Genomic DNA, 26,955 nt, shown 5'->3' on the forward strand with positions numbered 1-26,955 from the left:
ACACCCCCCAAGGCTAACAAACCAGACAGAAACACAAGGCAGGTTCTAACTGGAAGTTAACAAGAACCAAACAAGAACGCAGTGGTGGAGACAGACACTGACTGAAATATTAAATTACCGCAGGCCACAGCACAACGCTGGCCGCAAAATGCACAAAATCTTAGTATGCTTTCATGATGAAATTATAAAGGAACAAACCAACGACAAGCAAAGAGACTATTCAGACTGAACCTCAGTAAATCATATTGAGAAAAACAGAGCCCAACTCATATATCATACAAAGCCATATGTATCTGTTGTTACAGTGTAATCCAGACACTACACTAACCAGTTTGAAATAAATTAAAAATTATTTAAAAATTATTTAAAATATTTCCTCTAAATGTTTAAATATTGGCAATATTATTTCTAATTGATTTTTTTCAAGTTAGAGAAAAGATTAACTGATCCATCTCAGCCCTTGAAACACCTGTTACACTTGTACATAGCTGCATCTATTAAAATAATATAATAAGAACAATATTAACTAAGCATTTTAGAAAAGATAGAACAAAATCTTTTATCAAGAAAGAAAATGTAAAAGGAGAAGTTAGGGTGAAAGTTCACTCACCTGGCAGGCAGCAAATGCTTGCAGTCGTGGACGTCACTGACTAGGAGAGAGTGACTGAGTGAAGGAGTGTGTCTACTAAATGTTCTCCCTAGTCAATCCTCCCTTCTTCCCTCCTTCTCCCTATATCCCTCCCTGCCTCCCTCCCTCCTGCTGTGCTCTCTTTCCCTTTAGGTCTCTTTCTCTCATATATGACTAAGAATTGACTAATTAAAATAGTAAAATGTAAAGCTGGTTTATTAGATTGCAATCTAATTGTCAAGATAATGATCCAACACTGTTCAAAATCTAAAAATATCTATAAGCAGTGGGTTTCCTCTGCCACTTATCATTTTGACTGAGCCTGTGTTTCTGTCTGTGCTGACATGTGTATGATTGTGGGTGAATACTTTTAAACAGGGCTGAATGAGCTCTTTGATAAAACATGGGATTATTGTTTGTCACAGAGAAATTAATCAGACGGTCAATCTGGTGTCAGATATTTGACAAATAAGTCTATGGCAATACTAGACTCACCAGTTTCAGCAAAAAAAATTGAGTTCGTACATTACAAAACTCATTTGCATTATTATATCATGTGATTGGACGTCTTACCAACTCTCCTCTCTGGTTGGCTGATCATGCTTTACACAACTGTACACTCAGAGCATTGCACAACAGTAGGGGCAACGTGTGTAAATGTAACCAACAGGAAGGTCTTGGTTCCAGAATAGTTTCAAACATCAAGTTCCAAGTGTCTTAAAGAAGCTCCTTATACCACAGGGTAGATATTTCCTTGTTGAGATGGCCGCAAACCACCAACACTAAAATAGGCCCAGCCTCACCGTAGCCATGGTGAACGTGACTGATGAGAATATACCATACCACCCCTGCACAGGAGTATGTTACTACCTTCAAACCTATCATCATTGTATAGAAAGTATAAAGAATTTGACTCATTGGTAGATCCAGATAAAAAATGAGGGAAAAGTCCTGTTTATGGCTTTCTAGCAAAGGTCACCTCAGTGCTCGGTCCTGATCCGATTTAGGATTCATCCAAATGACTACTAAGGTCTTTCTACATGTTTGAAAGATGTTTATTTTTTGAGTAATTTTGGGAGGATTTGAGACTAAATTAGCTACATGGAAAAGTTTGGCCTCAGGGTGTTGTGTTGATAAACTGTATTTTCAGTTTTCAAGTGAAACCTCAGTGGGCACCTTTTTTGAGGCAGCAAGGTTTATTCATAGACGTGAAAAATTACAATCATGACAGGGGAGGTTCGAACTGCAACATCAACCACAACCGTAAAAACACTTACTCATATGCAGATTACCAAACAGGGTGAAAAAAAAATCATACGTTACATACAGTATGTGTCTATTTGCGTGCACACGTGTAAAACTTTGAAGCTGTAATTGAGATGTTTGTGTGTGCCAGTGATGGTGTGACTGGGTGGCAGGATAGTGGTCCCTCCCTGACTGGTAAACCCGAACAGGAAGAGCAGACCCCCTATTAGCGGGCCAAATCAGAGGATATCCGAGGCCGACAGGGAGAGGAAAGAGAGAGGTAAGAAAAAACAGCAAAAGTAAAACAGGGGGTGCTAAGGGTAAAAATATACCTATTAGTTCTGTGTGTGACATCACTCCATTGTAACTGATGCTGCACTGTTGCACATCAGACTAATTAAACTAGACTAGACAGGTGTTCCTGCCTGTGAGCCAATACTTAACAGCTCAGTGGGTGTGTGTGCTAGTGAGAGTGTGTCTCAGGGCTCTCTCAGGGTTCACAGGACTGAGTCTCCGAGCGAAGCAGCTCTCTGTGGCAGAGCACTCTTTCTCTCCACCTCTCTAATTAGGCTGACTGAGCCGGCTCTGCCCTTACCCACAATCTGTGGAGGCATGAAATAAATACTTGCTCTCCAACAATAAACAAGTGCCTTTTCAAACGACAGCACCTCCTTATGCTCACCCCCACTGCCTTCTCTCCGGGCTTTCATAATGCTTTAACTTTCATACAGGCTATAGGAGTATGTAAGCACATACTGTATAGAGGTTATGCTGTACGGGCAGCAAAGACCTTTCCGAGTGAGAGGTTGACTTCATTAGATATAGTATCAAAGGCTATCGTTGGCTTACACCCAAGGTGGGCTAAAATCTGACTATCAGGTAAAAATCATATAAAACAGGGTTAAAATTTAGATTGTTAGCAGTGAACACCTTCCCACACTCATTTGAATCTGATAAATAATGATAGAAATTCCTTAGCAGATATTCATGCACCCTAAAATCAATAACTTCGAAGGACATACATCCAATTTTATTTTGGGAATTTTAAAAAGTATTGCGAGAGGCTGAGATGTATGTCCCCCCCTCACACACACACATACACAAACACAGCCAGTGGAAGCATTGGTTTATTTTTTCAAACTTTGGAGGGCTTTACTGTTTTCACATGCCGAGTCGAAGTACTCCTTGTGATGAACTTCATGTGTAACGAGTGCCCTGTTAATTTTGCAGTATCCATTTGCATGGATTGATATGTGTGCGTTCACAGGTGAAATCAGGCCTCTATTCCCCTTTTAAATGCCATTTGTGACAATGTGTGTTTTTCTCACACACTCTCAGTACTGTTAATCTTGTCTTTATTTCCCACTGATCTGGATGGTTACAGATTCCCTACATCATCTTTCATGCTGGCCACACAAGTGTATCCTACTAGTGATGACAGGGTTACCATATGTCCACCACACCAGGCTGGTCTGCTTTGATTTAAGTCTTTTGGGTTATAAGCATCAGGAATTACTTAAAGTATCATCTTGCATCCAGGAGATCAAAAAATACAGGATTAAATATGCATAGTGTAGGCTGGTTGAGTTAATGATATGTTTCAATGCCAGCTTTGCATGTACAACACTGCCACCTTGTGGAAGGCAGGAAAACCACACACACACACTACAGCCAGAAACTTTTTTTTTTTTTTTTTTTTTTTACAAGTTATCAGCATTAAAACTGCATACCAAATATCCCCCGCCCCAGTTCTTGACATTACTCACATAGAGACTGAGAAATAGGTGGTTCAAATACATTTATTAAATATAAAAGACTCTTTTGCAGTGCAGTAATGATAATACAAAATATTTGGAAGATTAACAAGATTGCAGTGCTCAGGTTATTAATGTATACAACATAATTAAAAATGCATTTTCCTGAAATAGCAGTTTGAATAGGGGTAAGAAAATTAAAAACACAGCAAATTACTAACAAACCCAGGGAAACCTCTTGTCCAATGTGGAAATATGTATTAGATTAAATTAAAAGATGCTATGGTAACAACCCATGAATTCCATTGACGACTACAAAATTAAATGCAATGTGTGACCACAGCAGTTAACAGCACCAATTACATAAAGGAACAAGCAAGTTTGTTCAACAAGTGCAGTCTTGAAGTTTGGTGTCTAATTCCTTTCTCACAAGTTTAAGCCACAAGACAGAAAGTAATACATGAAAAGCAGAAGTAAGGTGTGAGACAGTGTTCACACCAATTACTACAAATAGCAAACACTTTCTTGCCTTCTACGGCCAGACATAAACTGGGGAAAACTGTATTTGTAGAAAATACATTTCTTTAACCTACCCTAAAGTGAGAAGAGAAGGCGGCCAGTAAATTAAAAAGCAGAATTCAGCTCCCAAGGTTTGTTTTTTTTTTGTAAAAAAATGTTGAAAAAAATCATAGGTATAAATAGGAAAATAAATACTGTCACTATGCTGAGCATAGTACACTAATGAATGTAGTGTAGACTTAAACCAGATGTCATTACTGTAATTCTTGTCTAGTGGATGATACATACCCATGCCAATGAGTTTTAATGCATGTCTAGTGTTGTAACTCATGAAATAACAAGGCTGTTTTTACTTCAGAGCCATCAAATGAAGCATTCTTTGGTTCACTGAAATACTGAAATGGAGGCCCTAGGGTCAAAAACACTGCTTTTCAAGAGTTCTGTAAGAGCATCACCTTACACACGTGACTTTGTGTGTGCGCACATGACTGAGCATGATTTTTTGTAAGGCACTGTCTTGTAGTTTGAATTAGTTTATCAATGTGACCGGCATGTCGGTCATAGACAACAACAACCTATAACCTCGGGCAGACTTGCATTTGCCATACGTGGTAGGTGTGAATGTCTAAAACAGAACAGACAATCAAGTCGCTACATTTCTTTTGCATAGACAGAAAGCACTGTGATGTTTACTATGCAAATGTACCAAGAAATTACATGGACTATTATTCTAAAGCTATGATAAAAACTTATGAAGGCCATTCATTTGCATTGGGTGCACAGATATATGCCTCAGCTCATCTACAGGCCACAAAACAGGGAGTGAAGACTGAAGAACTTGATAAACCTGACACATCATGCAATCCAATAAAACAAAGCCAAAATCTATGGCTTTAAATTTACCATAGAGTTAAAACAATACCTCTCTGACACAGTCCCGACAAAACCTGAACACTACAGCCTTCATAAAGGTAGTACTTATTCTACTGGATTGCATGATATTGTCAAGTGTTTCTATTATTTCTTCTACATCCCACAAGTATGGTTACAAAGGATAAAAAGTCCTCTTTCCCAATATTTTAACAAAAGGGCAGCCAATAAGTAAATAATGTGAAATATGGACCTAATCCAACATAATCAAACATACAATTTTTCCATCCTTCAAGTCCAATTTGTGTCACATACGTCCACTTATTCATGTATAATCATCTAAACTGTAAAAGGTTACATAGCACAGTCCAAAGGCTCCTCACTGGGCCTCTGTAGCTTATTGGCTAAAGAGAAAAAACACACCTAGGTAGGGGAAGTACTAAAATGTCAAATGTCAAAATAATCTGTTGGTAAGTCTTTGGTCTGGTGGAAAATCTACTATTTTTGGCACAGAAACAGAGAGTATGAATGGAAACATCAGTCTAAACCATAGACTGATGCGAGAAGTGGTGGATGCACAAACTACAAGTGAAAGTATCGGCCAAGTTACTGTACATTATAAACAGGGAGAAACACTGCTGTATATTGGCATTTCTAAAGGATTAAAGTCCTTTATCATTTCATCACCGCTGTACAGAACGGAGGCAATCTTTTTTTTTTTCCTTTTTGTTTTTAGTATATTCAACAATTCAACTTCCTCTTTCTGTAGTAGGCCTGTGACGTTATGTTGTATCCCTTACAGCGGGGATAGATCACCATATGCCAAGAGCGGCTGCGAATATGAAGGTTTTCATTCCAAACAAAAACTACACCGGGTGTTTTCTTTGCTCCAATCTGCTAAATGGTGAACTGATAATCAATATCATCCAGTATTGTGAAAACCATCACACTCCCAGTCCTTTGTGGCACATGTTTGACTATCCCTGCTTTAGAGCCTTAGAGTGCTGGCTCTGATCCTTTGAATATTCTGGTCCATTTTGCCATAGTGAGTATTTTTAGCCCAGAGAACCTGGTCCATTTAGTACCGGTTCCTTCCGCTCTCTGTGCATCCTAGTTTCCTGCACACTACTGAAGCAAACTGAGTTTAAGGCTGCCAGGGTTTCCTGTCCTTGCCTTTCTGTTCAGGAATGTGTTTGTAGCGACACTTGTCCCCAAAATGGCAGCCGGTGGTTCTCCAGAAGTAACACTCATCTCCGTTCACTGGGCCACGCCTTCGAGGTCTGAGCACAGAGAAGGATGACATAAATTAAAAGACAAAGACACAGCAGAAGCTGTGATTTCAGTGAACTGGACAGTCTATACAGTGAGGCAGGAGTGCTTCTTACCCAGCAGCTGCTCCTGCCTGCTGTGTGACAGGAAGACAGGTTTTAAGTGGGAAAGGGATGACCCTCTGAGTGCGACGGTCAGGATAGCGCACCACTAAACGTGTGTTCTCAATGCAATAACCCTGTAGGGGGGGGAAGCATATTTGCAACCATGAGTCCAGAATACTGTTATTTAAAACAGCTTTGACAAAGAGGGGAACCAACAAGTACTCACATTTAGTTTCTCCATTGCACGAGCTGCCATGTTTGCATTCTTGAAATTGACAAAGGCACAGAATCTCTCATGCAGCACACGGATACTCTCTATCTCACCATACCTACAATGCAAAGTCAACATCTTAACAGACAAGTCAACAACCATCTTGGTTAAATATTAATGTCCATGTTTCTGTGCAAGTGTTTAAAATGTCAGTCCAGTTATTGAATTAGGAACAGGAACATTGTGCTTATATGGACTGATTTCAACTCATAAATTTGTAGATCAAATATTTGGCTGGACTAGGGTCATACATTTTAAAAAGGTCCCATAGGTGTTTCTCAGTTAGCTCAGTTGTCACATTTCCCACCCAGAGAGATGGGCAAGGGCTTCTGAAGGAAAGACAGAGAAAAAACATGACTGAAAGCAATAAAAACACAGTTCAGATATATCATTTGTTGATATTTCTCTGAAGAACACTAAAGACAACCTGTAAAGATAAATATGTAAACTCAGATGAAAAAAAAACCATTTTAACCACCACCCCTTCTGGACCCCAAGCTTTGATAAGACAAACAAATAGTGACCTACCCTGGCTGCACAACTGACTGATCTTGGCTCCCAGCTGCAAAACAAAAAAATCTTCAATAACTGAATATATAGAATAAAATCTTCCAAGCTGAATGATTTTAACATATGGCATATTCTCTACATCATTGCTTTCCACTGTTACAAAAGAGAAAATGAAGGCCCTTGTAAAATATAATATTGAATATCTGCATGTGATCTTACCCCTGGCAGCATCTGAACAAGATGCCAAAACAGCCTGCACAGTTGAGAATTTCTCCAGCAAAAGGACACTTTGCACTTCATCAAAACCAAGCTCCTGATGAAAGGGGGCAGAGAAAAATAAAAATAAAAACACAAATATAACAACATACAGTCAAAGGAATTAAGCTATAAGAGTCAAGAGTCAAGAATAGACAGTTGAGGTTAGACAGATTATTTTCACTCACAGCTAACAGGCTTACGAGAAAGACACTTTGTTTACAAGTGTATTTACCATTAACTGCAGCACTTTGCAGTTTAACAGGTCGTTGACGGCCTCCTCACAGTCTTTGTCCAGTTTTAGCACCTGCTCCATAGCCTTCTCTGCCTCACTGTACCGCTACAACGCAGATAATCAGACACAAAACCGTCAGTGAGTCTTATCACACAGTAAAGGCCTGTGAGAAGCTATTCAGTAGATATTTCTTCCATTCTAATAATACTAGGGCCACAGTGGCCTGTTCCCACCTTCATGCCCATTAGAGCACTGCCCTTGCGGAAGTGTCCTTTGGGCCAGTCTGGTGCCAGCTGAATGGAGCGTTCAGCATCTGCCAGGGCCTGAGGGTACTGCTCCAAGCAGTAATAGCAATAAGAACGATTCCCAAAGAACCTACAGGAAGTTGTTTTTGAAAAGTGAAAAATAATGATGTTACATGTGTCTAAAATGTCTCTATCCCCTTTGTAATAAGCAAGTCATGATCACAGATGATGTACCTGTAATCCTTTGGATCACATTTGATGGCTTCTGTAAACATACTGACAGCTTGCGAGTACTGCCCCTCTTGCACAAGCTTTATCCCTTTTTCTACAAGAGAAAAAAAAAAAGCCTTGTAAATAATTCTCTGGTGAGTCGGTAGCCCAAGGGCTCACCTGACCGCAGTGCCGCACGCTGACATGTTTGTACAAAGGAATGGGTAATCAATAATTTCCTTTAGGGCTTTGTGTCTCTGTCAATGAATAACCTAGTAAAAAAGAAAAGTTAAATTCCCTATTACATAGATATCATTCTTTACCTGTCAGTGATGCACTTTTCTTAGTCATGGTGTCAGTTCCGTTTGTCTGTAAGAAAATTATTATTTTCATCAGTTCATATTCACAGCTGTGAAAATGTATTCAATGATCTACTTCTCAACATTTTCAGTAGACAACGTTCTACTTGGGTTTGCCTTTTCAAATCAAACACATACAATGTGCGTAAATAAATTTACTGCTGATAAAAGTGTGTATATATATTATATACTTTTTCAAAACTACAAAAACAATAAAAACTGCCTTTTGTTGAGATTTGTTTTGTTATTGACGAATGCCTAATGTAATGCATTACATGACAAAGGTGATGATTCATTCTACAGCTGAGGTATAGTAGGTCAACACACACACACACACACACACACACACACACACACACACACACACACACACACACACACACACACACACACACACACACACACACACACACACACACACACACACACAGCTTTTAAAGCTTTTGCAGTCCAAAGTGTATTTTCCACACATCAGACTTTGGACCTATTAGAGGAACACACTGTTGTGGACAGTGGACAGTTATGACATGAGCTCTGATTTCACAGTGTCTATCATTATCTATTCACCTCTCTCCTGTCCTCGTTCTCCTTGTTTTCTTTGGACTTGCGACATGATCCTTTGGGTTTGATATGGCTAGCAGCATTAGCAAAGAAGGCACTGCTCACATCCCACTCTGGCTCCTGTGGAAAACAGGAAGACAGACATTGGTGATTGTTCAGTCATGTGCCATTAAAGCCTACAAGTATTAAGGCTTTGATTTCAAACCAATACTACAGCAGCTGACTGACAGATTTGAACAAGAGGTGGGGTAATTTATTGGTGACATCTTCTACTGTCGTGTTTGGCCAGAATTAAAACCTGCATACTCGTGAGTGTGGATGGCTAATGCCTGGGACACACTGCCTACCTCTACCTGAGAAGCGCATGTGCATCACTGAACTGCTGCGGCTCGCATGCATGTGGTGTCCACACAGACAGTGTTGCTGCTGTGGCGCTGCTACTGCCATCTATCCTTCTACATAGAGTTTGACTTTGATCATGGTTATCGATAATAGAATGTTTCATATCATTTCATTATAAAATTTTATTTATATTTAGCTTAGACAGAAAAAGGTTAAGAAGCGTGTGCTCAATTGTGAAAAACAAAATAAATATGTGAGGAGAGAGCGACTTTCTTTCTGACGGGCACGGTAGGGTCTGGTTGGGCCTACTTCTTTGTCGGCTACATGCACAGGACGAGGTTTTTTTTATTTTATTGATTATATTGATTATTCTGCCGCTGTTATCACGCCAAGTGAAAAAATTCCCTCCAGATGACAAAGTTCCCCAAATGAGCCAAACACACTCTACAAACAAACCTCCAAACTGACTGTCGGGGGAAACTGACAATAAATAAGGAAAATAACAACACCAAATCTCCGTCTGGAAGCACGTAAAACAGGCAGGAGTCACAGTTTGAACTAATATCACAGAACGCGAACAGAAGTCGAGAAAAGAAGCTCAGTGTGTCAGCGACTCTTTGCGCTGGAGTTCCCTGCCAGAGAGGTTCTCTGCGCGCACCACGCAGGCTGACCCGCAGTGCTGACACATTATATTGTTTTCATGTCTGTGACATATTTTACAGATATAGACATTGAAACTATAGTGAAAGATGTAAAGTTGCTGGTTTGATGTCAACATGGTTATAAACAGATCAGTTTCACCGTCTATTTTTGCTAAAAACCGCGCAGGTCACACAGAAAAAAGTAGGCGAGACTTTGAATCTCTAGATGACGTGCCGCTGCAGCTGTGCGTCTCACGCAGGCTGTGTGGCTGCTCTGACCTGTTAACATGGACGCCAAAATATAAAGCAAGAGGTTCCACGACGCACACGTGCTGCTCACCCAGGTAGTGTATCTCAGGCGTAATGACTGAAAAAGCAAGCGAAAGAGGATTTAATTTATTTTCGTCCTCACCTCTTCAGCGGACCTGGCTTGGGTCTTCTGATGCCCTTTGATTCCTGAGGGAGCCATGAGAGGAGCGGTATCGTACTTCTGTGAGGCGACTGATTTTGCCTCCTTTTTCTCCTCTTTCTGTACTTGTTTCTCCTCTTCAGCGTTAACCTCTGCTTCTGACTCGCTCTCATCCAATTCAGACTCCGCACCTCCGTCTTCGTCTTCATCATCCTAATGTGAAAGACCACATAAATATCCAGCTACTCAAAGCAAAAGCAAATGTAGGACACTCCCAGAAGGAAATGTGACTGTTACCTGTTCAGCACTCTCGTTTTGCTTAACCTGCTCCTGCTTCTTACGTTTCCTACGGCGCTGAAACAGATTCGGTACTTTAGACATGAGAAAATGAATGACTGCACCCATCATACGTAGCATAATAAACTCTACTTATTAAAAGGTGCAACAAGTAGGATCTTTAAGGGGTGCAGTGTTTGTGTGCTTACCTTCCTCTTGGCTCTGCGTCGCTCTGCCCTCCGTCTGACCTTCTCCTCCTCACTCAAATCCTCCTCTCCATTTAATGCATCCTGAACACACACACACACACACTCAGAATTGCACATGACACTTTGTACCTTCACCCTTACAGTCCTGACAATGCCCTGTCAGCCTGACCTCAATTGTTTACCTGTAACAAAGTGGCATCATCACTTGGTTCAGGGGTTGCGGCACCACAGTCCATCTGTTCCTCCTGCTGCTGAACAGGGGGGCCTGTTGGGAAGTACACCTGATTACACCGGCTTCTGCAGTCTTCATTTTTTACATTTTGGGAGCAGATATGTTGTCAGTTGAAACAGCTCTATCCATCTGTAATGTGTAGCTGTTCATGTTTAGCTTTGTAACATATCTTGACCAGCACATCTTTATCAAATTAAATTTCACTACCCCGCGCACGGAGGGGGAATAACTCTCCAACACAAATTGCATAATGCTTGGTGCCTATGAAATATGAGATGAGAAGTATAAACATTTGATTTGATGGCATAACTGGACCCATTTCTTTGCTTCTGTGTCCGATGCAAATCTCTAACTGGTTGTCAATTGTGAAGAGAAATCACCGGCAGCAAGTATCCTTCATAAAAAAAAAGAGGAGGTGCCAACAGTTCAGAATTGGCCTTAATAATAACAATTATGTAATTAAAAAATGTCGCTGTGTATCAGAGGAAAGTGACTGTACATCTGTGAGAGAACCAGGAGTTTTTTAAGTACCTGCCCACACAAACAAAGGAAATATTGGTTATCTGGATAACAAACAAACATGTTCCTTCTTTCCCCATTCACATTCAAGTCTAACCACTATGACCTCTGATAACAAAAAGCATAAGTCTTAATGGCAATGGGTGGAGACAGGAAAGATGATGTAATGGTTTCTCCTTAAAAAGAGCCAGGAAAGCTCAACATGGGACAAAAACGTGGACCGAACAGAAAAATCACTGAGATTAATTCAAGTTGTTTCTCTTAGGTTTTAGAAGGAATGTTTACTCTTCATTTTTTCACTACCAAAAGCCTTACATGCAACAAACAGCTGCTTTCGGCTATTGCTTTTTGAAAAAATGATACCTTTTTTTAGAAACTTGGTAAAAAAAAAACGAAATAGAAACAAAACAACCACTGCCCTGAATGTGGTTTGTGTCCGTGTGCATGTGTGTGTATGTTGGAGGAGGGGGGGCGTAGATCAGATCAAACCAGAACGCTGTAGTTGACTTAGGCCCAATGGCAGCAGACAAATGACAAGACAAAAAGGAAGCAAAACACTGGACCATGCGGGAGCTGGTGTGGTGTCAGATTTCAATTTGTTCAGCAAAGGTTTCCTGAGTAGTGACAAATTCATACTTGGTCTGTGACTCATGTTGTGACTCGCGAGGCATGGGATTGATTGCAGCTCTCCTACTGTTCATTGCAGTTTTGCTCTCTAAATGCTGTCTTGCATAATACATTTCTTGTGGCAAAATGAGATGACAAGCAGCGACCGAGCTTCCTCATTCTCTCTCCATTTATTCTCTAGGGCTCTCTATAATTACAACAAAAGTATCTAATCCTTGATCCATGTGCATGCCAATATATTTATTTGTATCTGTGGATCTATGACTAGCTGGCTTTGGTTAAGAATCTACCAACCTACCATCGCGAGGAGTTTGTCTCTCCAAACATGCATAGAAAGTGGAAGGAATTTCAGCTGTCTGTGTTTGGCTCACTACTCAGATATCAAGACACCACCACTACTAAAGTGCAGCTCCATCCCATTTGCTGAATCTGGCTTTTTGTTAAATCTTTACTATAAAGGAATGTTCTCTTAACAAATAAATGATCTAAGATCCGTGGGCAAAAGCAACAAAAGAGTCTCTGTTTCTCTCCTTGAAGGAGACTGCCTAAATTAGCGTTGAGCTGAAAGGTGAGCTCTTTCCACAGGAATGCAAAATACAACAGTGGATCATCATGGACTGGAACTTAAACCATGAAATCAGCTTTGCAGCTCTTTTTCTTTGCTGATCATCAACACGGCATGACCAAAACAGAAAAAGAGAACATAACCTTGTCATTAAAACAATCACTACAAAGTCTAGTCAGTGGTTTGATTTTTTTTTAAGTCATTTTGTGAACTGATACTCAATGAATCACCAGTCTTCCTACAACAAGTGCATGGCTGCAAGGTACAACGGCTGTGGATGTAGTTCATTCTTTATTAAAAAAAAGGGAAGTGGCAATTATAGTAAACATGGCATGGCCAATTTGTGACATGACAGCAGTTTGTTACTAAAAAACCCCACAAAGCAAGAGAAAAGTATTCAGTCTATTCTCTGTTGTGGTTTAGCCTAACCACATTAATGTGTAATAATCTGAAAATCTGACATTAAAAGAAAACAGAAGCAGTTGTAGGTTTAGATTATAGGTGCAATTATTAGCTGATTAATCGTTTAGTGATCAACAGGAAATAACTTAAGGCTCTCAAATGTAAGAATTTGCTACTTTCCCTCATATCACATAGTAAATGTAAAAATCCTTTTTGGGCTTTGGATTGTTGGTCAGACAAAACAAAACATATAGGGCCCTTGGAAATTGTGATGGGCATTTTTCACTGTTCTCTGATATTTGAATCTAGAAGATTGTAAACAGATTAATCGAAAAGACTCATTCAGATACACCTTAAATTCCCCATCAGATGTGTTGACGCCTAATAGGATGCTCATCCGCCTCTGATGTGGTTTTAAGTTAGTAAACCGACCTGCTCTACAGTTTGCACTACAAGGAAACACGCTTACATGGAAAAAAAACGAAGAGGAACAAAAGTGTGGGCACATGACTTCTTTTTAAAGACACATACTTAATGCTCAAATAGCCTGAGCTGTACCACTTAGCAGATTCTGGGCTACAGAGCTTTTGTCACCTATTTGAGGCATTGCTATCATACCAACATGTACCAGGGAATGTACTTCACACTCTCTATAAACTGTGTAAGTTTTGGCTTTTTGTGAACATATCTTTCTGCATAAGGCATACTCTGGCTTGTCTGCGCTGTTATTACTTGTTTCATGAATTAAAAGTATGTGAAAGTGTCTTTCAGATACGTTAATACACCAACTTTATGGCACCGACTGCGCAAACTTGGAAGTGGTGCAAGCAAGGGTGTAACTGGCAAGAGGGGAACTTTCATTGTCTGCCCAAGAACACAATTTGACGACAAATGACATTTGCGATATAATCGCACAAACAAACGTCTAACAAACCACGAGTGAGATTATTAACCACAGTTTCATTGTCACACGCGGCTCATTATCGATTTAACTTATGGTTGAGTTTAGAAAGTTTTGAAAAGTGGGACGTTTCTTACCGCTCCCGAGACCCAACAGCCTGCATATGTCTCTGGTGAATTTCATGAGCGCAACCATCCAGCATTATCGTCTTCAATATCCCACCAAAAATATTTAAGCAAATATTTAGGTTAGTGTGGACACGTTCGTAACATCGGGACTATCGTTATCGAATCTGCGGGAATCTTAGGTGGTTTAGTCCACTTCCTGAGCGTCAAACGCGACGCTGGGTACACCCTGAACAACGTCTTAAAGGCACAGGACACCGTTATCGACTGCGTCTTAAAGGCACAGGACACCATTATAGATTACATCAGTGGTTTTAAAGTGGGGTCCGGGAACCCCCATGGGTCCTTGAGGGGGTTCCCTGCAAAAAGGGGAATAATTTATTTTCAATGTAATTCCATCCATAAGTAACACAATGACAGAATGTATGACTATTTTGGTATAGATTTCATACACTTCCTGTAATAAACATCTAAAAGAAAAAAAAAAATCTTGTCAGAGGGCGATCTGTGGTCTGATTTGTGTCAGTTTGGGGTGAACCACGGGATCACACTATGTAATTTTTGTTCCTGGGTAGTCAAGTGTTATTTCCTAATTGCTTATACCTAAAAAGTATAGAAAATGCTATTATTCGATTCAAACTTTGCTTTTGTGACCTGGGAATTGATATTTTCAAATTTACCTATTTCCAATGGGGAAATGAACAAATTTGCACATTTTCATTCACATAAAGTCATAAAAAACAACATATAAATCAAAAGTAACATGTATTTATACTAAGCTCATATAAAAGTGACCACAAAAGATTTAGGTGTAGTTTTCAAGACATACAATTATACTGTAAATCACTACCACGAATCAGCCCCCAAATTCAGTCTCCCATCATCATATCTCATAATTCATATGTTGTTGTTTATGTGAATGAATATGTGCAAATTTGCCCATTTCCCTATTGGAAATAGGTAAATTTCACAATATCACTGTCCTGGTTACAAAAGCAAAGTTTGAAGGGAATAATAGCCATTTTCTACACTCTTTAGGCATAAGAAATTAGGAAATAACACTTACTAGACTTGAAAAATTGTGAACCCATCATTTAAGCAACTGTCTTGTGTTGTTTTATGTTTATACTTAGAATATGTGAACTGGCAATACTGCTCTGCAGACTCATGCTTTATATAAATTACATTTCAATCACCTAAAATGTCACATCAGTCTCAGTAGAGAATGACACACATAAAAGCACTGGCACCACAATCACTTTGCATGGTTTAAAGGAGATGCGACACATTTGCTTGAATGCATTTGAATTTATTCATACAAAGTTGTAAAAAGTTGCACTGTGCATCAATTCCATCATTACACTATCAGTTATGGCTGTTAATTTCATAGCGACATGTTATTTTAAAAATGCATCTATGTTGTGTTGGTATCACTGATTTTCTGCTAGATGACTTCATAAGTGTTGTCACACCTGGTTTTTGTGCAGCAATATTGTGCTAATGTTTAATATTAGGAATGATGTCCTCTTTTTCACTAGTTAGATTTTGGTACGGATGGCCTGTAAAGATTATTATTCAATCTCTCATCGTCTCTACCATCCAATGTCAACTCTGTTATTAATTAATCAGACACCCTTACATACAGGATGCACAACATGACATGGTGCATCAGATAGATCAGATAGCTTAAGTGAGTGTTGAATGTTATCGCTACAAATAGTCAAATTCAAACAAATCAGACAAAGGAGGGCTCTAAGATTTCAGCGACGTTTCAGGTCAGCCATTACAGTAAGTGCTGCGTTCCAGCCGGGAGACCCCATCACACCACCACCTAAAGAAACAAATATACAAATGAATTGGTCTCTTTCTGTTTAGGGAAATCATAAACTGTTCACTCAGCCACTTGACATCACTAGGTGACTTAATTTCTTAATCATCATCAGAAGCCAGGATAAGATCTCATCCAAAGGTCCAAAGGTTCCTTGTGTTCTTCCAATACAAAACAACATAACACACATGATTATACTCATACTACAGTACACTATACACAAGAATTAAAAGCAAACCTGGATGACCGCCACTGCCACATAGATACAGCCCTTTAATTGGTGACCGGTAGTTTGAGAGTGAGGGCAAAGGTCGTGCTAGGTAGAGTTGGTCCAATGACATCGATCCATGGAAGATATTCTGTAAAGATGACAGACCCAAATGTTTCTTTTAGTTTCATGATATAAGTACTTTTTGTAAAAAAAAAGCTGCCTGGCATTTGTTTAATGATGCCATCCTCATAAAGTCATAACCAACAAAACATTAGCAAATACCACACAGTGAATAGTGTCACTTGCTGATGTGAACTTTGATTCTGACTCACTTGTTGTGGTAAAACTCCCTGTAACCATTAATTGCTTATAGAACAGGTCTGTCCCTAAGTGGATAGCGAATGAAAGAACATTGTCGAGGACGCAAATTACTTCCTCATCCAGTGAACATTTGATTGTGTCAAACAAATCAGCTGTAAATCAACATTCAAATAGCTGTTCAGTTCCACAATGTCTACAGTGTGTACCCCTCCAGTGAGCCCAAAGATCCTCTCCAGGTCAGGTGGAGTCAGGATGTCCCTTCCCACCACTGACTTTTTGAACCCAGGGGCGTATTGCTCCACCCAGTCAAAAGCTAAAGAGGCAGACAAACACATACAGGTGCTTTATTACTGAAACAAGTTTATCAGTTCACATTTAAAAGCTCTTTGTCTGTGTTTTTGGAAGAAGAAAATACTTGAATTTGTCTGAATTTCACCAGTCAACATAAAAAAATATGGATTAGAGCTCAACCATCAGTTTTAAGATATTTACCACACTAAAAGTTGAGGAGTTTTAAATTAATGGGTGAAATAAATATCCTAAAAATATGTGTAGAGGTAATGTACACTTTTGGAACATTTTGTCCTATTAGTAGTCCTGGACCACTCTGTTCCTCTAACCAGTGTCTGCGAAGGCCTCTCTGTCCTGGTCTGTCCACTCCCTGCCTTCGATGTGGTACGGGGTGAATTGGGTGAACAGTGACACCACATGGCAGCCAGGGGGAGCCAGAGTAGGATCCAACGCAGAAGGGATGGTCATCTCCAGCATGGGCCTGCAGGAATAGAAGATAAGATGAGACAAGATGGTGGGGAGTGAAGGGTGGGTGAGTTGTTGACAAAAACTCACAGTGAGAGAATCTAAGTTTCAGAGGGTTGAAACTCCAGCTGTTGAATATTCAAGATTCATCAAGTGACTTCTGATACAACTTTTGGGTAAAGGTTACATGGTCAGCTGCCAGCAAGCAAACTATATTAACTGAAGTATGAACATTTTCAGCAAAAGATGACCTCTTGTTCAGGAGGATTTATTACTTATTCGAGGCTTAGCGTTATCTATGAGATAATGACATGTGTACAACCCAGGCTGTGGAGGAAATATCTACACACATACAGTACAAAGCACTCTTATCTTATAGTTTTAATACATACATGTTGTAAGGAAAGACATTTTGAGCTAAGCACTCAAAGTTTTGTTTTATTAACTGCGATAAGTGGTATCTTTTTGCTGCTGTGAGGTTTATCTCTAATCTATAATAACAAGCACCCAAAACTTACTGTATTCGCTACAGTAGGGAAAGTATGATTAGATTACATTATTTGAAACATGTTTATCCATAACATATGTTTACTTACTGTAGTATTTCTTTCATGGTCATGGTCATGTCTGCCAAATGTTATAAAAGTAAATGTATATGGTTGAATTTTATATGAGCAGTTACATTTTATATGTTTTAAGTGCTCACGTATGTAGAGGTGTGTGGATATGTGCACCTTGCTGAGGGACGTCCATTCATGGCCTCTTTGTAAGCAGTCTCCAGTACGTCCACACTTTCACAGTTGAGATGAATGGAGCACTGATGGTGGGGTCCTGGTTTATCATCTGGTGTGGGAGATGCTAGGAAGTTTGGTAGCTTGTCCACTGCCACTGTTTAGAACAAAACAAAGAAAATGATAAATGAAATCAGACATTCAACACTTGAGCCCCTTGTTTTGTGTAAATGTTTTTAGGTAAATGTTTTAGCATGTCAATGATTGTTGCACTATTTTCTTGTTGTCTATGGTATTTCTTATGCATTTGTCAACTTCCAGTCATTTCTTACTTACTAAAAATTAAAAAAACATACTTTTCACTATTTGTCACTGCACTTGTACCTAGTCAGAAAAAGCACCTGCCAAATGTAAATGTACATTACAATTATGACAACTCTCATTCAGTATGCTGTGCTTAATCCCTTTTACCTTAAAGCTAAGAATGTGAAAATAAATTCTACCAAAGCATGAAGACTATCATAAAGTCTAAGAAGCAACACGCCAAAAAAGATCTGTGGGGAGCAACGACTTCCTGAGTAATAAAGCCCTACAGCTCAGGCTCTACTGTAATTAGTAAGCAGGGAGCTACAAATGGCAACATACAGGAAGCTGAAGAACTCTCAACATCTTAGCAATGTGTACTTTACACAGTTTTATAAGACCCCAAACTTTGAAACTCGTGTTTTCATTACCAAGAGCTTAGGCAGTGACCTAATCCTACACTGTAATAATATACTGTACACAGGAGTGGAGGGCTTAAGAGCTGGTCCTTCCTGATAGACTACATCTGTTTGTGCCTCAGTGCTGAGTCTCCATTGTCTTACACCTTCCCTTAACAACAGGACAACACCAGAACAATAGTGTAAGTATGGATAAACAATGCATCTACACATGGTTAGCGTATGGGTGGAGAAACAATGCTTGCACTGAGCTAAGACAATGAGCCCCGCAGCTTGTAGCTAAGAGGCAGCTTCTTCTATTCTGACAGTCAGAACCTTTGGAGGATGATAGATAATACATTTATTTATAACAGTCATTTTTAACAGTCAAAACAATTACATACAACAACTAACAGCTACAGAACTTTTGCGTAAAATCATGATTTGAGATTAGCATGACAGATACAGAAAAGTTTTACCGTTGATCTTGGTGACAGGTGAGGTGTAATCTATCTGATCAATAGCTTTGATGAACTCTGGAGAAAGAGCACCCTACAAAGAAAACAGGAAGTTAGAATAAATCAAAGCCTAGTGCAGTCCTTACATGTGGTTTTTTTTTTTTTTATTACCTGTGGCATGAGATTCTTGAAGGTGACGTATGGGGTTGCATTTGAAAGAACAACTTTACTATGGATCTCAGTGCCGTCTTTAAGCACCACTCCCCCAGCAGCACCATCAGGGCCAACCAGGACCTGTCCTACATCCTGCCGATGAGACACATTTTATATGCATGAAGACTAAGATGCAAATAGAATGATGTTATTTCAGTTCAGATTACATTTATCCATGCCATAATATATATAATCAAAACCACATTACCTTCTCAGTGAAAATGTCTACACCATAGGATCGAGCAGCGCTGGCAATAGCCTGGGACACGCCTCCCATCCCTCCCTCCACATAACCCCATGCTCCCTTCTCCTTCTCCAACTCTCCCATCACATGGTGCAAGAGCACATACCTTCAAAGTGAGGCCATGAAATCACACTTTTAGAGACTTCACTTTATTTCTGTGCAATATAATCTATTACGAGTGTTTGTTTGTCACAGGATGCCCTAAAATGAGTCTCACCCACTACCAGGATTATGGGGACTGGTCATGGCTCCAATCACAGCATCAGTAGCCAGCGTTGCTCTCAGTGGCTCTGACTCAAACCACCGATTGAGGATCTAAAATTACAAAACATGAGTTAGTCATGATGCCATCAATAGACAACAGTATGTAATGTCAAACTATGTGTTAGCTATAACAAACCTTCATTATTGGTGCAGTTATAATCTCATATAAGTCTGGAATGTTTCCGCCCAATTTCAGACCTAGCAAGAAAAAAAATGAGTGCATGATGAGTAATTTGTTTATCAGACATCTAAAGTGAGTTTAAAGTTATTTCCCCAGACATGCATCCTCCAACACACCGCATTTGACAATAGGCATAAGTGTTTTAGCTGCAGCCAGCCTCGTCCTCAGTGATCCAGCAGTGACACCTGGAATGTCTACAGGAGGGGCATCCAGAAGAGGGTGGATAGCTGCTGCTAGCTTGTCAAGGTGTTCAACAAAACCTGGAAAAGCCTGGGCACATGTCAAAAAAATGTGTCAAGATGTAGGTGAGAGTAGGAAAAAGGGTGGAATAACTTTACTCTGGTGGAGAAATAAAAGAGAGGCAATGTGTTTTTTGACAAGAGCATAAATCTATAATCACTGGTGTGTAAAATGCAGACTCCTACGTGATATACAGCATGTCTAAATCACCTTTGCATCCTTCTGTGAAAATTTGCCAATCTCCTTCTGGTTCATAACGAGATCTGAGCCCAGGGTGAGAGACCTTGGTGGGGCACCCTTTACCCCCTCCTCCAACATGGGGGTGAAAGCATGGGGGTCCCTCATATACACTTTCAGCCCATGTTTCTGAGGGCAAAGGCACAACGATAAAGAAAAGTTACAGTGAACATTAAAAAAAATTAAGAGCAGCAACAAAGTAATATGACAAATTCCGCTGAATTAATAAATTTATGCAACTTTGCTGTGTGATCTTATTTTTTTCTGTGTTTACCTTGAGCTCCAAGTCTGCGTATATATGTGGTCTTAACAAACTGAGCAAGTAGGAACACCTGGAGAAGCGGAAACCTGCACATGAGAGTGTTATTACTCTTACAAGGATAAAATAATGTACATTGCTTTTCAACATCGCTTGACACAACACATTAAAAACAGTGTGTGAAGCAATAAACATAAAAATGACAAAACTGTTTATCTGCCAGATTACACACAGATGGTGTTCATTCAATCTCTTATAGCTTCTTTGCTTGTAGTCGATATACAAAATCAAATCTCCTCCACCATTAAAGAGTGAGTTCACCCACGTATTTCACGTATTTCTGCACTTACCTTTATGGTATCTAGTCATGCAGATAGAATTGGTTTTACCGGTATGTTGCCAAGTTTTAAGATATCCATCTCTGAGATTTGCCTCCACTTCAATACGATAGAGGTGAAAGGAATTTTGTTTATGTTGCTCACAGCACTGGAAAATTACACTTAAGCTTCTTTCACACATAGTTCCTGGTAAATTACTGGTAAAATCTTTCGGGCAGCGCTAATGATTTTCACTATTCACACATGCAGCTACATTCAGGAACATTTCCGTCTTGTGCCTTTTCGTACATGCAGTGGCAATGCTAGAATAGATGGGGCAAAGGAGCGATCCAGCAGATGGCAGCAATAAAACACTTAAAGATGCCAACTGCCATAAAACTCAACAGAAGAAGAAGAAGATTGGGCAAGGCCGGATGTAGGCGTACATGGCGGAAGATGTCTGTTATTATTTTCAGGAACATGATGGGCGAGGAGCTCTTTTTGTCTAGTGTCCAGACATTCTTGAAAAAAGGAACTTGTGTGTAAACAAAAGAACTGGTACTGCTTTTCAATCATGAAAGCATTGACAAGAAAACAATGCTTTCATGAGTGATTTGATAGGGACGTGCTGAACATTTCAGGGATAGACTGCATGTGTACATGTGTTTAGAAAATTCAACAATACATCTTTCCAGTGTTTGTAATCCTGAGAACATGCTGTAAAATGTTTTCAATGAGACTATTTAGTAGTTAGAAAGTGGTTCTCACTGCAGTAACTACATGGCAAGATAATATTGATACTAAATACTATTACTAATACTAATATGTATCTAATTTAGGTGAGCCACCCCTTTAAGACTTGGGTTGAGCCAAGATTGTTTCCCAGCCAGAGGCCACCATACCAGGGAAGAGCTCCTCTGACACAGCTGCTCCTCCAAGCAAATGTCTGCGCTCCAACACTGCTGTCTTCACTCCTCCCTTCTGAAGATAGGCAGCCTGTATACACACACACACACACACACACACAAACACCACGTTTCTATTCCAGAGAGCAGGTTCAACAAACTCTGAGCCTAACCTTGAACTTTGGTTTAATGACCCTTGAGATGAAAAACTGAGTTTTCAGTTCCAGCTGATCAGTCAGTTCAGTCAACTCTGAGTATGTTCACTCTGAGTTAAGTGCGTGCATGGTGAATGAAAAAAAAACATCATCAGTGGAGCTTTGATACTACAAGTCACCATGGCAACAAGTAAATAAAGGGCAGAGCCTCCATTTTAATCCAGTGGAGGTAGATATATTAATGTGTGTGTATGTGGACGATGACCATTTATCTTTATTTATCTTTAAAAAAGATAACAGAACCTGAGTCAGAGCAGGGAAAAGTGTCAATAGGTTCAGACAATAAAGTTTTATTCCATGTTGTCCATTAATTCACCATTTACCAGACTTTAATTTACTTAATGGATGATAAAGAGGTGGAATCTGACTGTTTATTGGGCTATAGCCTACATTGCATTTTTACATATATTTATTCAGCTTTAATCTGATGGAGACAAAAGACATGGCAGCAACTGAAGATGAAAAATATAGTTGAAGATTAAAAAAAATATAAATCAAACAGATAAGACACATGTTGCATAGAGACAGGATTGTAAGCTCAGTCTGAGCCAGTAATAATGACTTTGGTGATTAGCAGTTGAAGGTTCAAACTGAGAGTAAATGTTTAGACGTCTATTTGGATGTTGGCTCAACAGTATTCAGTGACTATATTTCCACTATTTCAACAAATGTAGTAAATTTAAACAGCATCACTGAAATGCTGTTAAAACACGTGAACACTATATACATCCTATTTAAAAGACTCACTTTAAAACTACATTGATTAAAACCTTAAAGTCCACAGGTGCACCACAATCCTGCTCACTCAGAAATATGAACATAATCTCCAATATGACATGAAAACTATGATAGGAATGTTCAATCAGTACGACCAATCACATCATGAGTGATAGAGATAATTATTCATTGATCTTATGTGTCTAAAGGTTCATACTGATTCTTTTAATTTAAACTGAGATTACACATTATGTGCAACAAACATTTCAGTGCAGAAATTGCTCTAACAACCTGACAGCTGCCTTATAAATGTGCACAGAGTCACAATGTTATAAAAGAAGAACATGCAGAGGTTTTATTCTGAGCTGAGGGTTCACGCTGTGTAATATTTGAATGTGAGGGCAAAACCTGATGTTCAAAGAAACGACTGACTATCGCATAAAAGTGGTAACTTAAGATAGGCCTTAAGTAACAAACTTTAAGTTTAAGTAAGCTCTCTTTCTGGAACTGAAAACCCAGAGTTTCCCTCATCTAAGGGTTATCAAACTCAGAGTTTTCAGTAAACCAGCTTTCTGGAATACACCCTACATCACCTTTACCCAGTGCTTTACCATTAGGCAAGCTAGGCCCATATGAAACATATAAAATTATATTACTATTCTAACTCATTATACCCTGAAATTACTTACAAAAAACCCCAAAAGCACATTTAAAAAAACTGTCAATGTGCAAGTACAAGTAGCAAATACTTGAGCAAATGAATTAAGTTACTTTGCACTGGCTGGTTCAGTGAGCAGTTCATATCAAAGAAGAAGAGGAAAAAACTGGTTAATGATTACACTTATGGGAACCATCAACTCCCATATGCTGAAAAGTAACCAAGTAAATTTACACAAGTATTATGCTTACAGTTATGAGGTATGTTTACTTTACTTTAATATTTCCATTTTATGCAACTGTATCAGCTACTTCTACTCTACTTCTACTAGGAGGGATTCAGTTCCTTCTATTTCAGGAGGAAACACTGTACTTGTCATTCTACTACATTTATCTGTCAGCTTGTCACTGGTTACTTTACATATTAAGATATTACACAAAAAGTATCTGATCAACAAATAAAATATGATGCATTATTATCGATTAAATTATCAAGCAGTATATGAAGCAGTTAAAATGAGCTCCATCTTAAACAGGCGTTAAGTAAATTTATGTCCATTGTGCTAATAATACTTCTGCACTTTTACCTAAGTGCATTTTTGAATGCAGGACTTTTGCTTTTAACAGACTATGTTCAGTGTGGTATTAATAGTTTAAAGTTTTGGGTAGGCTACTTCTACCAGCACCAATACCAACATTCTTAATTAGAGAAAGCATGAAAATAAGGCACAAAGGAGGCCCCATGACTGAGTTTGCCTCGGTTCACTAAAATCACTGATCCGCTCCTGCCTTTCACCTTGTGGCTGAACCATGGACTCACAGTGTATGTGTAGGGGAAAAAAAGGAACTCACTGCCACCAGTCCATTGTGTCCTGCAATGAAATAGAAAATGTGTCAGACAGTTTCTCTAGAAATGTAAATTCCCAACAGAAATTCAAATTACTGAGCAGCCTAAGGCTCAACTTCATTTGCAATTTGTTCAAATTCAAGTTTCAGTAAAATTTTTGTTAAGAAAGAAGACTTGCTTGCAATTGTTTTATTAAAAAAACATGCATGCAATCATGAGTGAAATAACTCTATTAACTTGTGAAAGCTGCTCTGCAGTCATTTTTAAGTTGAATGAGTCCAAATTTGATCAATTCATGGGTAACTGTGATCTTGCAAACCATTTAAATACATATCAAGAGCCACTTGATAAAAGGGAATTTATCGAAATGAGATAGACAATCTTACTAATCACTTTGATTGTAAAATACATATAAAATAGCTGGGAAGTTTTGTTAACATTGCAGAGTACGACGTGGGTTGTTATGGCATAGCTGTTGTGTTTTCTGCACTTGTTTTTTCTGCAGTCCACTGATCTCACCTCCACCGATGACTAGCGCGTCATACTGGGATTTGAATGCGGTGTGACTGGAACTGGATTTGGATCTGGTCACTGTCCCCACAGCAGTCACAGCCCTCCGTCCTCGATCCGTCCACACCGTTGCAGCCATGGCAGAAGTTTGAGCCAAAGTTCCACTACAAACCACAAGGTCCCTCCCATTTTGCTCCTAGAGCCGCGTAAAATAGATCCGAGTTTCTTACATCGAGGACTGGCACCCCCCACCGACACCCTCCACTCTAAACTCTTAAAAACACATACTTCATGTACATATTCGTGCGTATAGACTGTGTAGTTTAGTGGATCCATGGGCCATTTGAAAGCATAGGGAAACATCCGTTGCGCGCAAATATAGCCCTATGATTTTAATGCAATATTTCTACCAGATACAGCAATTTCGAGGTATTTATAGTTTATTTTAGTTAACATGCTGTTTCCACAAATTCCCACTTTGTTTACCGCCAATTAACTCGGGTGTTTATTAATTAAAACGTCTCAACTAATTAAGCAGAGGGCCAATTTGCCGTTCGTCTTTCATAAACAGGAGGCCCCTCAGCCAAAGATTTACATTGTCACCTATTATGTTTGATTACTTGCCATCATGCTGATTGTATTTCCCAAAAGCAGAAAAACACAAATATACAAGGCAAATGTAGTAAACATATGTGTTATTTTAAAATAAAGTAACAGGATTCAGTAAAATAGTTGTCAAAAATATCAGTAAGCAAATTTAGTTTTAGCTGTTGTGTAAAATTAAGTAATATTCTTGAATTTAGAGTGAAGCAGCCTGCTTGTCGTTAGCCAGTTTACCACTTGGTGGCACAGTTGTTCCATTAAATCCAGCTGCACAAACCGCTCATACAACTTCAGGCTGCGTCACCAGCAGTCAGGTCTGTCAAAACTCATCGATTCAGTCTATATTATATTTATATGTAGTGTGACGTGTTTTTGTACTGGCAACAGCTTACAGAACAGATTCACAATTTTTCAAGTCTAAACAACAGTCAGGTGCCCAAATGAACACTGGAACACTGATATAGGTTTTAATCATTCCTCCTGTTCATACTGGCCATTAGAAAATCCCTTAATAATGCATTTACACTGTAAGTGATGGGGGACAAAATCCACAGTCCTCCTTCTGTGCAAAAATGTATTTAAAAGTTTATCTGAAGGTAATATGAGGCTTTAGCCATCCACATTAGTCAAATCAAGTAGATATCTTTAAATGCACACAAAGAGGAAATTTTATGCTAAAAAAAACCCACTGTAAATGTGGCAGATATCCACTTGATATGACAAACTCAGACTGCTGAAGCCTCATTCAAGCTTCAGATACATTTTTGCAGAAAATGACTGTGTGGACACACTGTGGAATTTGGCCCCCATCACTTACATTGAAAGAACATTTGAAGGGGATCTTTTAATAGCCAGTATGAACAGGAGGAATGATTACAGCGAGTGTTCATAGGGGCACTTTCAAGACAGACTTGAAAAAATGTGAGCCTATCCTTTAAAAGATACATGTTACCAATTTATGAATCGATATGTCAATGTAACTATGTTGATTTTCGGAGTCTCCAGACTTCAGACTCATTCCAGATTTTGGAAATATTCAACAATATGAATATGTAAAAACAAAAAATGGCACAAGATATCAGAATTCAATCTGTACAAAATGCTTGCATGTGAAAACCATCATATGCACCACAGAGCATATGTAAACTGTGGAGGCATCACATACAGTGTGTACGTGTTTGTAAAGGTGTTTTCACACTTAAGCTTCATGAAAAATATATAATAACCAAAGAGTACAGTTCTCTCGGTTAGACACAA

The 26,955-nt window shown here is 39.1% G+C and overlaps 2 protein-coding genes across 3 annotated transcripts; both read right to left on the minus strand.

Annotated features, from left to right (window-relative positions):
• Positions 1-3,654: 3,654 nt before the first annotated feature.
• On the minus strand, positions 3,655-14,499 carry zgc:123010 (uncharacterized protein LOC641500 homolog). Of its 2 annotated transcripts, none has more exons than XM_042432734.1 (16): positions 14,296-14,499; positions 11,095-11,177; positions 10,913-10,993; positions 10,725-10,781; positions 10,431-10,640; positions 9,042-9,155; positions 8,439-8,484; positions 8,140-8,230; positions 7,894-8,035; positions 7,661-7,765; positions 7,390-7,483; positions 7,189-7,222; positions 6,912-6,986; positions 6,616-6,718; positions 6,402-6,523; positions 3,655-6,296 (listed from the first exon to the last, which is right to left on the minus strand). In XM_042432734.1, exons 1-16 carry the CDS (start codon positions 14,351-14,353, stop codon positions 6,161-6,163), a joined length of 1,551 nt encoding a protein of 516 aa, XP_042288668.1. In that variant the 5' UTR covers positions 14,354-14,499; the 3' UTR covers positions 3,655-6,160. The 2 variants fall into 2 exon arrangements, with proteins under 2 accessions (XP_042288668.1, XP_042288667.1); XM_042432733.1 differs by having other exon boundaries at positions 6,912-6,989.
• A 1,083-nt stretch (positions 14,500-15,582) lies between these two features.
• Positions 15,583-25,542, minus strand: pyroxd2 (pyridine nucleotide-disulphide oxidoreductase domain 2). The gene is made up of 16 exons (XM_042432732.1): positions 25,105-25,542; positions 24,591-24,610; positions 22,147-22,240; positions 20,943-21,016; positions 20,642-20,797; positions 20,308-20,461; positions 20,147-20,208; positions 19,964-20,061; positions 19,711-19,852; positions 19,461-19,595; positions 19,311-19,383; positions 18,134-18,287; positions 17,264-17,415; positions 16,850-16,956; positions 16,350-16,470; positions 15,583-16,114 (listed from the first exon to the last, which is right to left on the minus strand). Exons 1-16 carry the CDS (start codon positions 25,232-25,234, stop codon positions 16,044-16,046), a joined length of 1,743 nt encoding a protein of 580 aa, XP_042288666.1. The 5' UTR covers positions 25,235-25,542; the 3' UTR covers positions 15,583-16,043.
• Positions 25,543-26,955: the final 1,413 nt, after the last annotated feature.

This window comes from Thunnus maccoyii, chromosome 14 (assembly GCF_910596095.1).
Source record: "Thunnus maccoyii chromosome 14, fThuMac1.1, whole genome shotgun sequence".
NCBI classification, from domain to species: Eukaryota; Metazoa; Chordata; class Actinopteri; order Scombriformes; family Scombridae; genus Thunnus; species Thunnus maccoyii.

Coding starts and splice junctions, on each gene's coding strand:
- zgc:123010 (XM_042432733.1), bottom strand. CDS start 14,353: ATGGTTGCGCTCATGAAATTCACCAGAGACATATGCAGGCTGTTGGGT. Junction 6,990..7,188: donor CAGTCAGTTGTGCAGCCAGG/GTAGGTCACTAT, acceptor TCTTTCCTTCAG/AAGCCCTTGCCCATCTCTCT. Junction 6,719..6,911: donor CTATGGGACCTTTTTAAAAT/GTATGACCCTAG, acceptor TTTGCATTGTAG/GTATGGTGAGATAGAGAGTA.
- pyroxd2 (XM_042432732.1), bottom strand. CDS start 25,234: ATGGCTGCAACGGTGTGGACGGATCGAGGACGGAGGGCTGTGACTGCT. Junction 17,416..18,133: donor AATGGACGTCCCTCAGCAAG/GTGCACATATCC, acceptor CTATTCCTGCAG/GCCCATGCTGGAGATGACCA. Junction 16,471..16,849: donor TCTTTGGGCTCACTGGAGGG/GTACACACTGTA, acceptor TCATCTTTACAG/AATATCTTCCATGGATCGAT.